At 45.9% G+C, this 13,388-nt stretch overlaps 2 protein-coding genes across 3 annotated transcripts in view; one reads left to right on the forward strand and one right to left on the reverse strand.

Annotated features, from left to right (window-relative positions):
* ankrd2 (ankyrin repeat domain 2 (stretch responsive muscle)) overlaps window positions 1-4,786 on the forward strand; it is a 6,523-nt gene extending 1,737 nt beyond the window's left edge. The window contains exons 3-8 of the mRNA XM_060073208.1: window positions 1-45; window positions 3,218-3,316; window positions 3,638-3,736; window positions 4,089-4,187; window positions 4,299-4,397; window positions 4,552-4,786. The exon at window positions 1-45 is cut by the window's left edge and continues 63 nt beyond it. Of these exons, the coding sequence (XP_059929191.1) occupies window positions 1-45; window positions 3,218-3,316; window positions 3,638-3,736; window positions 4,089-4,187; window positions 4,299-4,397; window positions 4,552-4,680 (570 nt within the window). The 3' untranslated portion in view covers window positions 4,681-4,786. The remainder of the gene's footprint in view (window positions 46-3,217; window positions 3,317-3,637; window positions 3,737-4,088; window positions 4,188-4,298; window positions 4,398-4,551) is intronic.
* Window positions 4,787-8,952: 4,166 nt separating this feature from the next.
* morn4 (MORN repeat containing 4) lies at window positions 8,953-12,275 on the reverse strand. Of its 2 annotated transcripts, none has more exons than XM_060072774.1 (5): window positions 12,081-12,275; window positions 11,332-11,404; window positions 10,217-10,331; window positions 10,018-10,127; window positions 8,953-9,793 (listed from the first exon to the last, which is right to left on the reverse strand). In XM_060072774.1, the coding sequence occupies exons 2-5, from the start codon at window positions 11,396-11,398 to the stop codon at window positions 9,645-9,647; spliced, it is 441 nt and encodes a 146-aa protein (XP_059928757.1). In that variant the 5' UTR covers window positions 11,399-11,404; window positions 12,081-12,275; the 3' UTR covers window positions 8,953-9,644. The 2 variants fall into 2 exon arrangements, with proteins under 2 accessions (XP_059928757.1, XP_059928756.1); XM_060072773.1 differs by having other exon boundaries at window positions 11,332-11,407; window positions 12,081-12,268.
* Between the last annotated feature and the right edge of the window lie 1,113 nt (window positions 12,276-13,388).

Here is a 13,388-nt window from a genome sequence, read left to right on the forward strand (position 1 = left end):
GAGAAGTACCTGAGTGACGACGGGAATCCCAACGCATGCGACAGGGTACCAGAACCAGCATCACTAACCCTAACCCACACCAGAGATCCACTCTAAACCATCAATATCAACCAGAACCAGAACCAGCATCACTAACCCTAACCCACACCAGAGATCCACTCTAAACCATCAATATCAACCAGAACCAGAACCAGCATCACTAACCCTAACCCACACCAGAGATCCACTCTAAACCATCAATATCAACCAGAACCAGAACCAGCATCACTAACCCTAACCCACACCAGAGATCCACTCTAAACCATCAATATCAACCAGAACCAGAACCAGCATCACTAACCCTAACCCACACCAGAGATCCACTCTAAACCATCAATATCAACCAGAACCAGAACCAGCATCACTAACCCTAACCCACACCAGAGATCCACTCTAAACCATCAATATCAACCAGAACCAGAACCAGCATCACTAACCCTAACCCACACCAGAGATCCACTCTAAACCATCAATATCAACCAGAACCAGAACCAGCATCACTAACCCTAACCCACACCAGAGATCCACTCTGAACCATCAATATCAACCAGAACCAGAACCAGCATCACTAACCCTAACCCACACCAGAGATCCACTCTAAACCATCAATATCAACCAGAACCAGAACCAGCATCACTAACCCTAACCCACACCAGAGATCCACTCTAAACCATCAATATCAACCAGAACCAGAACCAGCATCACTAACCCTAACCCACACCAGAGATCCACTCTAAACCATCAATATCAACCAGAACCAGAACCAGCATCACTAACCCTAACCCACACCAGAGATCCACTCTAAACCATCAATATCAACCAGAACCAGAACCAGCATCACTAACCCTAACCCACACCAGAGATCCACTCTGAACCATCAATATCAACCAGAACCAGAACCAGCATCACTAACCCTAACCCACACCAGAGATCCACTCTGAACCATCAATATCAACCAGAACCAGAACCAGCATCACTAACCCTAACCCACACCAGAGATCCACTCTGAACCATCAATATCAACCAGAACCAGAACCAGCATCACTAACCCTAACCCACACCAGAGATCCACTCTAAACCATCAATATCAACCAGAACCAGCATCACTAACCCTAACCCACACCAGAGATCCACTCTAAACCATCAATATCAACCAGAACCAGAACCAGCATCACTAACCCTAACCCACACCAGAGATCCACTCTAAACCATCAATATCAACCAGAACCAGAACCAGCATTACTAACCCTAACCCACACCAGAGATCCACTCTAAACCATCAATATCAACCAGAACCAGCATCACTAACCCTAACCCACACCAGAGATCCACTCTAAACCATCAATATCAACCAGAACCAGCATCACTAACCCTAACCCACACCAGAGATCCACTCTAAACCATCAATATCAACCAGAACCAGAACCAGCATCACTAACCCTAACCCACACCAGAGATCCACTCTAAACCATCAATATCAACCAGAACCAGAACCAGCATCACTAACCCTAACCCACACCAGAGATCCACTCTGAACCATCAATATCAACCAGAACCAGCATCACTAACCCTAACCCACACCAGAGATCCACTCTAAACCATCAATATCAACCAGAACCAGAACCAGCATCACTAACCCTAACCCACACCAGAGATCCACTCTGAACCATCAATATCAACCAGAACCAGAACCAGCATCACTAACCCTAACCCACACCAGAGATCCACTCTAAACCATCAATATCAACCAGAACCAGAACCAGCATCACTAACCCTAACCCACACCAGAGATCCACTCTGAACCATCAATATCAACCAGAACCAGAACCAGCATCACTAACCCTAACCCACACCAGAGATCCACTCTGAACCATCAATATCAACCAGAACCAGAACCAGCATCACTAACCCTAACCCACACCAGAGATCCACTCTAAACCATCAATATCAACCAGAACCAGAACCAGCATCACTAACCCTAACCCACACCAGAGATCCACTCTGAACCATCAATATCAACCAGAACCAGCATCACTAACCCTAACCCACACCAGAGATCCACTCTGAACCATCAATATCAACCAGAACCAGAACCAGCATCACTAACCCTAACCCACACCAGAGATCCACTCTGAACCATCAATATCAACCAGAACCAGAACCAGCATCACTAACCCTAACCCACACCAGAGATCCACTCTAAACCATCAATATCAACCAGAACCAGAACCAGCATCACTAACCCTAACCCACACCAGAGATCCACTCTGAACCATCAATATCAACCAGAACCAGAACCAGCATCACTAACCCTAACCCACACCAGAGATCCACTCTGAACCATCAATATCAACCAGAACCAGGACCAGCATCACTAACCCTAACCCACACCAGAGATCCACTCTGAACCATCAATATCAACCAGAACCAGAACCAGCATCACTAACCCTAACCCACACCAGAGATCCACTCTAAACCATCAATATCAACCAGAACCAGCATCACTAACCCTAACCCACACCAGAGATCCACTCTAAACCATCAATATCAACCAGAACCAGAACCACTAACCCTAACCCACACCAGAGATCCACTCTAAACCATCAATATCAACCAGAACCAGCATCACTAACCCTAACCCACACCAGAGATCCACTCTAAACCATCAATATCAACCAGAACCAGAACCAGCATCACTAACCCTAACCCTAACCCACACCAGAGATCCACTCTGAACCATCAATATCAACCAGAACCAGAACCAGCATCACTAACCCTAACCCTAACCCACACCAGAGATCCACTCTGAACCATCAATATCAACCAGAACCAGAACCAGCATCACTAACCCTAACCCACACCAGAGATCCACTCTAAACCATCAATATCAACCAGAACCAGAACCAGCATCACTAACCCTAACCCACACCAGAGATCCACTCTAAACCATCAATATCAACCAGAACCAGCATCCCACACCACACGGCCTCTCAAAGAGTCTCAGATCAAACCCCATTCTACCCCTCTCTCCCCCCTCTCTCCCTCCTGCCCCCCTCTCTCCCCCTGCCCCCCCCCTCTCTCCCCCTGCCCCCCCTCTCTCCCCCTGCCCCCCTCTCTCCCTCTGCCCCCCTCTCTCCCCCTGCCCCCCTCTCTCCCTCCTGCCCCCCCCTCTCTCCAGCTGGGGAGGACAGCCCTGCATCGAGCCTCCATGGGGGGGCACCTCGCGGTGGTCTGCAGTCTCCTGGACCGAGGGGCGGACGTCCAGAGCACGGACCGGGTGAGGCCGGGGGGCAGGGGTCAGGGTCCAGAGCACGGACCGGGTGAGGCCGGGGGGCGGGGGTCAGGGTCCAGAGCACGGACCGGGTGAGGCCGGGGGGCGGGGGTCAGGGTCCAGAGCAGGACCGGGTGAGGCCGGGGGGCGGGGGGGTCAGGGTCCAGAGTAGGACCGGGTGAGGCCGGGGGGCGGGGGTCAGGGTCCAGAGCAGGGACCGGGTGAGGCCGCGGGGGGGGGGGGGGGGTCAGGGTTGGTGTTTGTCAGCAGTGGGGTCTCCTGTCGAGGGCTAAACGCTTTGCTCCGGCCGCTGCGGCCACGTTGCAGCTGGGCTCGCGGCCCGTCCACTGGGCCTGCCGCGGGGGCCGGGTGGAGGTCGTCAGGGCTCTGACGGAGCGCGGGGGGGACCTGGACGCCCGGGACAAGGTGACCGTGTGGGCTCCATGCCTTTGGTGTGTGCCAGAAGCTTTGCTTGGTTTATCTGCTGCTTGACGAATGTGCCTGTGTGTGTGTGTGTGTCTGTGTGTGTGTGTGTGTGTGTGTGTGTGTGTGTGTGTGTGTGTGTGTGTGTGTGTGTGTGTGTGTGTGTGTGTGTGTGTCTGTGTCTGTGTCTGTGTCTGTGTCTGTGTGTGTGTGTGTCTGTGTGTGCGTACATGGATGTTCCAGTACAGATAACACAGATCTATAAACCTGAATGCGTGTGATGAAGTACACTCACGCTATGTGTGCGTGCGTGCGTGCGTGTGTGTGTGCGTGCGTGTGTGCGTGTGATCCACAGCTGCACAGCACTCCTCTGCACGTGGCCACCAGGACGGGCCATGGCGACATCGTGGAGTACCTGCTCTCCTGCGGTGTCAGAGTCAACTGCAGGGACCGGGTAGGACACAACCCAACAAGGGCAGCCCTCCTCTCTGCGCCTCGGTCCCCTCCTCCTCCCTCAGTCCATCAGTGGGATGAAAGCATTTCCTCTTTCCTCTATTTCCTCCAGGAGGGGGACACTGCCCTGCATGACGCAGTGCGTCTTCATAGAGGCGCCATCGTGAAGCTGCTCATCGCTGCCGGGGCGGACACGCAGATCAGGAACCATGTAAGATATCGTCAGAGAGCCAAATAGTTACGTCGCCGGATAACAGATTATTTCTGCATATGGACTGAATATGCAGTATTTACTGAAGGCAAGGCAATAGAAGCACGTTGTGTGTGGCGTTGCTTAGAGACAGCTGGTGCTCACTGTGCTGCAGGAGGGCCTGACAGCGTTGGAGCAGGTGAAGCAGTGGCACTCGGACACCATGGAGATCCGGCAGAGAGTGGAGCAGCTCAGAGAGGCGGGCCAACAGGCTTCTGACGGCAGGGAGACAGGAGAGCACTGAGCAGCGCTGTGTGGACGTGCTCCCTGGAGGAGCTCCATGCTACAGATCAGCCCCCTACAACGTCAAACACCAGGGAGACCTTTTGCAACGCTTTTTCAGGGTGAGGGTGGCCTATAGGTGGGGGGTCCTTTAGGTGGGAGGGTGGTCCTTTAGGTGGGTGGTCCTATAGGTGGGTGGTCCTTTAGGTGGGAGGGTGGTCCTTTAGGTGGGAGGTCCTTTAGGAGGGTGGTCCTTTAGGGGGGAGGGTGGTCCTTTAGGTGGGTGGTCCTTTAGGAGGGAGGGTGGTCCTTTAGGTGGGTGGTCCTTTAGGTGGGAGGGGGGTCCTTTAGGTGGGAGGGTGGTCCTTTAGGTGGGTGGTCCTTTAGGGGGGAGGGTGGTCCTTTAGGTGGGTGGTCCTTTAGGTGGGTGGGTGGTCCTTTAGGTGGGTGGTCCTTTAGGAGGGTGGTCCTTTAGGTGGGAGGGAGGTCCTTTAGGAGGGTGGTCCTTTAGGTGGGGGGTCCTTTAGGTGGGAGGGTGGTCCTTTAGGTGGGAGGGTGGTCCTTTAGGAGGGTGGTCCTTTAGGAGGGTGGTCCTTTAGGAGGGAGGGTGGTCCTTTAGGTGGGTGGTCCTTTAGGAGGGAGGGAGGTCCTTTAGGTGGGTGGTCCTTTAGGAGGGTGGTCCTTTAGGTGGGAGGGTGGTCCTTTAGGAGGGTGGTCCTTTAGGAGGGTGGTCCTTTAGGAGGGAGGGTGGTCCTTTAGGTGGGTGGTCCTTTAGGAGGGAGGGAGGTCCTTTAGGTGGGTGGTCCTTTAGGTGGGAGGGTCCTTTAGGTGGGAGGGTGGTCCTTTAGGTGGGTGGTCCTTTAGGTGGGTGGTCCTTTAGGTGGGTGGGTGGTCCTTTAGGTGTGTGTGTGGTGTGTGTGTGTGTGTGTGTGTGTGTGTGTGTGTGTGTGTGTGTGTGTGTGTGTGTGTGTGTGTGTGTGTGGTTCTACCCTGGCTCATTATCAAGGGTAAACAGTTTTGGATTATATCAGGTATGAATTCACAATTGAATTATAGTTTAGCATCTTGCTCAAGGATTAGGGTTAGTCATTGGGGATCGAACCCGGTCCCCTTTGGCTGGGAGCTCATCACCCTAGCCACTTCACTATAGAGGTCATGAGTCTTCATTACTCTGTTTTATGCAGGTCTGTTCTGAATGCATCTGTATGTGCACACATGAGCATTATGGGTTGCATGTCTTGCCACCAGATCCATCTTTCTGGGACATTGCAGAGGAAAATGCCGGATTAGTCCAAATACATTTGGGAGATTGCAGAAACACTGTCTAAAATATTCTTCTTGAATATCTCAATCTAGTTTGCCTCTGGCTTGGCTTCAGTAAATTAATTCTAGGGAGCTTAACAAGCTTAACAGCAACCTCTGAAAGCCAGCCGATATTTATCTTATTTAATGTTGGCGCTCATGAGGGAGAGCCATATTGATCGCGGTGCGTACCATTTGCATGTTAGGGGCTGAGGTTCCACCAGATTTCACAGAGGCTAAAAGCCTGACTACGGCATCCAGTGGCATTGAGATTTGAGCTATGTTCTAATACTCATGCGAGTGTTCTCAGAGAGCTCAGTGAACATATGCTCCTCTTTTAAGTCATCAGATGATCAGAGAGTGTAGTGGCGGTCAGGCTGTTCATCCACTGTCAGGCAACCAGCAGCACATTTTTATCTTGCGGTTCATACAAACTTATGTGCTTTTGATCCTATTAAAAATACAATATCCCCAATTTGTTTTGATGGTTTCAATCATTTGAATCATCTGGTGAATAATGATCAGATATCAGGCACACACCAGGAAACTATACCAGGCGGATAATCTGAAGCGTGATACAAGGTTTGTTCTATTTCATTTCAATATAGTACATTCCAATGACATTTCGTTTTCAGTCATCGTGACAATAGACTAGCAATGAAGACACAGATCATGGATCAGAAGCTAAACACTGTTCACTTGATTTTTACTCCTTTTCACTAAATTGTGTCAATTTGGCACATTGCTAACATCCAGGCATCTAGGGAGAATCATATTGCGAGGCGCTTGGATGTTTATCTTCTAAGACATTAAACAGGACATTATAGAGGGTGGACCCGAATGGTGGACTGAATTTGAATTATTCCAATTCAATAATTTGAATAATTCGTCAAGCAACCAACACAGCATGAATTAAATATTTTAACACACACAATATTTTATTAAACACATGAACGATATATATCTGGTATAGCAGGCATATTGCAGCTGATATTCTGCACTTTTTTTCTAGGTACATTCAAAGCAACACTGTTACAGGAGAAAAAATGTAACCATGGCAATGCTATTTCAAGGCAGGTCAAAGTCTGGACAGGCACGCGTCTAAAGCACCAAGTGTAATTTTTCAGAAGACAGTGTGTGAGTGTGTATGTCGCACCCTGTTAGAATAGAGGTTCAATAGATGTTTTGTTTTTTTGCTCAAACAGGGATGCAAAGGCAAAGAAAAAGAGATGGATATCCTTGATAAAAACAATCCAATACACTTCTAGAAAAACACATACGCATCTATTGTACATTCTTTACAGCAAATTTCAAGTATTAACGTAGAATTGAGTAGTGTTGTTGCATTCAGGATTTTTACCTTCTGTGACTGTTCTGATTGTAGTTTACATTGCAGCGGATTGCAGTAACCAGGGGGGCAATCCAAAGCAAGCAAATGAGCCCTACTGAGTATTGATTTTGATCGGTTCATTATTTATTTAAGGCTGTTTAACTGTTCAATTACACTGAATTAATTTGGTATCACAGAATATTTGTGATGATAAACGACTCAATACAATTCTACAATACTCAAATCCACTCTTGTACACTTTTGATCATAACAGAGCACTGCGATCGCTTTTAAACAACAGTTATCAAGTCGGTAAAAATAAGCCACCAGACGAATTTGATATAAATAAGCACTACACGGAAAACTAAATACTTTGGGATTAAATGTGCCGACACATATTATACTTTTAACTGCCTTAACTCAGGTCCATGCCACTAACAGAAATTTTTTCTTTCAATTATGTAAACATATATAACCCTTTCAATCCATTAGCTTGAAATCTAAGATGATCTATTATAGAAAATCTTTCTTGTAATTTTTTTTGCAATAACTGCTTTATGAACAGCATAGTTGGATGGACTTGGGTTGCCGGAGCTGCGATCTTATCGGTAGCTCGTAAGCCCTCTTTCAGAGATTGCTCGAATGTCGGTTGATCTCCAACACATGGAAACCAACACATGAGCTGGGCTGCCATTAGTATGACAGTCCTGGCCTGTGCTTCCTTCCTCCAGCCTCCAGGGAGGAGCTGTGACGGTGATGAGCGTCTATTGATTTTCAGACATTCTTTCCTATTCCTCCACGCCACAAATAACAGCACCCTAACCCCCCAACCCGCCCTACCTCCTGACCCAATCAAGTACATTGGTTGGAGGGTGACGTCTTCAGCGATAAACACTGTCTGATGAGACATTAAGAAGCAGTAACTGTTGATAATGCTGACCGTTATTTGCGTTTTCTGTTTTGCTTTTGGTCAAGGTTTGGTTGTTCTTCGATTCAGTGACTCAATATCTGTAACATCAGACACATAACACAATCTCGTATCTGTAACATCAGACACATAACACGATCTCGTATCTGTAACATCAGACACATTACACGATCTCGTATCTGTAACATCAGACACATAACACGATCTCGTATCTGTAACATCAGACACATAACACGATCTCGTATCTGTAACATCAGACACATAACACGATCTCGTATCTGTAACATCAGACACATTACACGATCTCGTATCTGTAACATCAGACACATAACACGATCTCGTATCTGTAACATCAGACACATAACACGATCTCGTATCTGTAACATCAGACACATAACACGATCTCGTATCTGTAACATCAGACACATAACACGATCTCGTATCTGTAACATCAGACACATAACACGATCTCGTATCTGTAACATCAGACACATAACACGATCTCGTATCTGTAACATCAGACACATAACACGATCTCGTATCTGTAACATCAGACACATAACATGATCTCGTATCTGTAACATCAGACACATAACACGATCTCGTATCTGTAACATCAGACACATAACACGATCTCGTATCTGTAACATCAGACACATAACACGATCTCGTATCTGTAACATCAGACACATAACACGATCTCGTATCTGTAACATCAGACACATAACACGATCTCGTATCTGTAACATCAGACACATTACACGATCTCGTATCTGTAACATCAGACACATAACACGATCTCGTATCTGTAACATCAGACACATAACACGATCTCGTATCTGTAACATCAGACACATAACACGATCTCGTATCTGTAACATCAGACACATTACACGATCTCGTATCTGTAACATCAGACACATTACACGATCTCGTCGTCTGCTACGACTGCAAACTATCAGACATGGTAGAGGCTAAAGACGGTTCTGAGATACATTCAACTTCCTGTTTGAGAAGCGGCACAACAGCTTCTAGTGCGTACATGCTTCTTCCAGCAGCACAATGAATAAGATGAAGGAAATCAATATGAAATTGTGCATTTAGAACCAATCATACTGTCGTCGGTTATGTGTTCACAAGGCGCGTGAGATGCATTCAAAGCCATCGTGAAGGCAGAGCTAAAGCAAGGAGCAGAGGCAGATTAAAAAAAAAGAGAGAGCGACAGAGAGAGAGATAAAAAGAGAGAAAGAGTGAGAAAGATAGAGGGAGCAGTAGAAAAGCTCAAGTTAAGGTGTTCATCCCTGAGGCCCTGCTGAAAGGTGCTGTAACGCCCCTGGCTCCTAGTGCCAGGCTGGTGGAGCCGTTGGGGGTGGAGCTCAGGGTCATAGTGCCAGGCTGTTGGAGCCGGTGGGGGTGGAGCTCAGGGTCATAGTGCCAGGCTGCGGGCAGTGCCGGCTGAGGCCTTGGCTCTCTGAACCACCCCGGGACACTTCTCCCTCTTCTGGAGCTTGTGGTTCTTGAACAGACCCTCGTTCCGCGGTACACCGTGAGCCCCGTCTGGGAAGGTCAGCAGCCCTGGATGAGCGTGAGGCCAGAGGGAGGATGACAGGAGGACGGGTGGTGACGTGCGCACACATGGACCCACATCGTCATTTAAAATCCTTTGGAGGATTGGAGGAACCGTAACAAAGGTACCAGACATGACAGGATTCTGAACTGCAAATATTTTCAATCCATTGATTAGTGGACCAATGCTGGGGCTAAGGGAACAGAAACACTGCAGAGCTTAGATGACTTACCGTATCCTTCAACACGTCCGCTTTTGAATTCCCCCTCAAACATCATGCCATCATAGCGACCGAAGACTCCTGTGCCTTGGAACTTTCCCTGGGCAAATTCTCCTTCATATCTGAGATTGCGTGTAAAAACAAAAACCTTTGACAAAGAGTTGACGAAATAAAACATGTACATTTTGTAACCTGTAAACCCATGAAACACCTTGATCCGTCTGTAAACAGCAGAACGCCAGAACCGTGAAAGAGTCCATTCTGGAACTGGCCCGTGAAGCAGCTCCCATCCTGGAACTTGAGCTGGCCAATGCCGTGCCTCCGACCTGGGAACACATCGGCTGTTAGGGCGAAGACCTCCCAAAAACCTTACAGGAAATGTAAAGATATTGAGTTTTTGTTCAAACCTCAATATCTTCTAATATGAACCCCCTTAAATGCTGTTATCAACTATCATTCAAAAGCAAAAAGAATGTGTACAAATTGGAATGGATATGATGACCTTTGCTACAGTGGGTTCCGCGTTACGTCTGTGCCGTAAAGCCCTGGATACGTCCTGTCTAAGGGCGGGCTGTCTGAATGGGAGTCTCCCAGTATCAGCTTAGGGTTTACTGCTGAGTTAGGAGACCCGTCTGCCTGCTGTACAGTAGGATTTAAAGCCACCTAATCCTACAGATTCTTTTAGCAAGGATTTTTACTTTAGGGTCTGGTTGGTAAAATTTCATAATACATAATTCAATCTAAGAATGCAGTTTAAAAAGTTAATTAATCAAATATGCATAACATCCACAGCTGTAAGGATTCAACCATACTTAAATGCTGGCTGGCTGGCATATTAAAAGGTTTCTCAAAGAGTCCAAAGTCTAATCCTAAAGATCTGACACTCAGACACAGGTCCTCTTTGGTTACCAGGACTAGCTGATAGGGATTTGCCTAAATAGCCTGAGCTGGTCAGCCAATGGCATTACTGAATGTGTGAGTGTTTGTGTGAATGAAAGTATAAGAAAAGTAGGTAAATCCCATTCAACTTGAATTGTGCAGTTCCCCTTTTAAGCACCCATTATTCTATAGACAATGCACCTTTAGCATTTGGTGCACAGGAACTTATTTTGTTAAGCGCCGCCCCAAAACTGTTTTACCAACTACTATTTTACATACATTTTTTAAAGATAAGGTCTTTGCTAACTTGGGCCAATCAGATAGTTCCTACATTGAAGGAGGTCAATACTAAATTCAAGCAGACACACATTTTGTCAACCTTTGACAATGTCCTAGAGCTATATAATCCCAAACTGGATAATGCAGTGAAAGGGGCGTCCATCTTGCCTTCCTTCCACTCTCCATGATACTCTTCCCCGCTGGCGTAGGTGAAGGGTCCCCTGGTCAGAGTCATGCTACCCTGCTGGACACACACACACGCACACGCACACGCACACGCGCACACGCACACGCACACGCACACGCACACGCACACGCACACGCACACACACACACACACACACACCTGTTCCTGTTATTTGAGGCAAGTTATTTAGCATTTGTAACAAATGTATAAGATCAGATCAGAATCTCAGGTAAGGTCATCATTATCATTATCACTGTTAATGGGGATTCAGCATCTAACAAGATCCGAGGGGAATATTCCGTTTCTTATTGTAATTTAAATTAAATGACAATAAAATGGGCTCATTGATTGTTGATGCCCCATCAAAACGTATACTGTGCTGGAATGGAGCAATACTAAAACAAAGACATACTGTAATACCAGAACTACTACAATTTCCATAGGTTTTGTGGTGGACATTTATAGCAATGAGAATTGGGATGAGAGTGAATTATGATCATACCACCGTCTGTAAATGGTGTATGAATACTTAAAGCAAAATAGCTATACGGTGACAACGTTAATATAGGCAACAACTTGTGCATCGCCCGAGCTGTCTATTAGTCATCAGTTTAATGCTTTTGCTTGTTGCCAATACCGCGTATGTCGTGTTCTTATCATAGGCAGTAAACAGTGCTCCGATTAGAATGATGTATGACACACAGTGAAAAGCATCAGTTAGGCTATTTACCTGTGCGCTACGTTTGCCTCCTGTAGACCATGGAATCTACCTTAAATTAGCAAATAGCGTAGAATTACCGGGTACGATGCATCCCATTTCTCCATACCTTCTCACATTTCAGGCTTGCAATAGCATCACAGCGCCCTAACTGCCGCGCCGTTTCATTGCTTGACTGTTGCTGCCTCGCATTTAACACCCGTTCTGATTGGCCTAGAGCACTAACATAGCAACATTTACCAAAATGCAATTTTTCTTCAGATATTGAATGTATTTTATGTGTCGTCTGTGCAACGACCAGGCCTTAAGCCTATGCACATTTTCTATTAGATTTGTTTAATCGTAGGCCTATATCAGGTTTTTTTAATTGCTATCTATAATTGGCCATGGCAATAAAGAGTATAGATCTTTTTTTTTTCAATTGTATAATTTATATAGGTGTGCATTATGTAGCTCAGAATACTATGCTACTGTGTTCCTCTTGACTGTTGTGTAGCACTGAGCTAATATAATGTGCAAAGTCCTATGCTGCTATTTTCTGTTATAAATCCAATAGGTTTGTGAGACAGGGTTAGATAGCATATAGATAGATAGAAAGATATATAGATGAGGGGTGGATAGATTTATATATAGATAGACAGACAGACAGACAGACAGACAGACAGACAGACAGACAGACAGACAGACAGACAGACAGACAGACAGACAGACAGACAGACAGACAGACAGACAGACAGACAGACAGATAGATTTATAGATAGATAGATAGATAGATAGATAGATAGATAGATAGATAGATAGATAGATAGATAGATAGATAGATAGATAGATAGATAGATAGATAGATAGATAGATAGATAGATAGATAGATAGATAGATAGATAGATGCATACATGCATACATACATACATACATACATACATACATACATACATACATACATACATACATACATACATACATACATACATACATACATACATACATACATACATACATACATGCATACATACATACATACATACATACATACATACATACATACATACATACATACATACATACATACATACATACATACATACATACATACATACATACATACATACATATAGATACATAGTCTGAACATATTTTGTTATTTGGAAAGAAAACTTGGCAAGTATTCAAAATGCTGGTCTATAATAAGAAATTCCTCAACAAATTTTACATTGTAACCAATCACCCATGTATTCAAATGTAAACAAATAATAACAAATCTCGCAGTACGTTGGCTACTTTTTTTTATACATTTATAAAACTCCTCGATTTGCCCTCGCA

This window comes from Gadus macrocephalus, chromosome 15 (genome assembly GCF_031168955.1).
Source record: "Gadus macrocephalus chromosome 15, ASM3116895v1".
NCBI lineage: Eukaryota > Metazoa > Chordata > Actinopteri > Gadiformes > Gadidae > Gadus > Gadus macrocephalus.

Excerpts from the sequence above, each read along its gene's own strand:
- morn4 (XM_060072774.1), bottom strand. The coding sequence starts at position 11,398 with ATGACTCTGACCAGGGGACCCTTCACCTACGCCAGCGGGGAAGAGTAT. Across the intron at positions 10,128-10,216 it reads CTGTTTACAGACGGATCAAG|ATATGAAGGAGAATTTGCCC; the intron begins GTGTTTCATGGG and ends ACGCAATCTCAG. Across the intron at positions 9,794-10,017 it reads CGGACGTGTTGAAGGATACG|GGCTGCTGACCTTCCCAGAC; the intron begins GTAAGTCATCTA and ends ACGCTCATCCAG.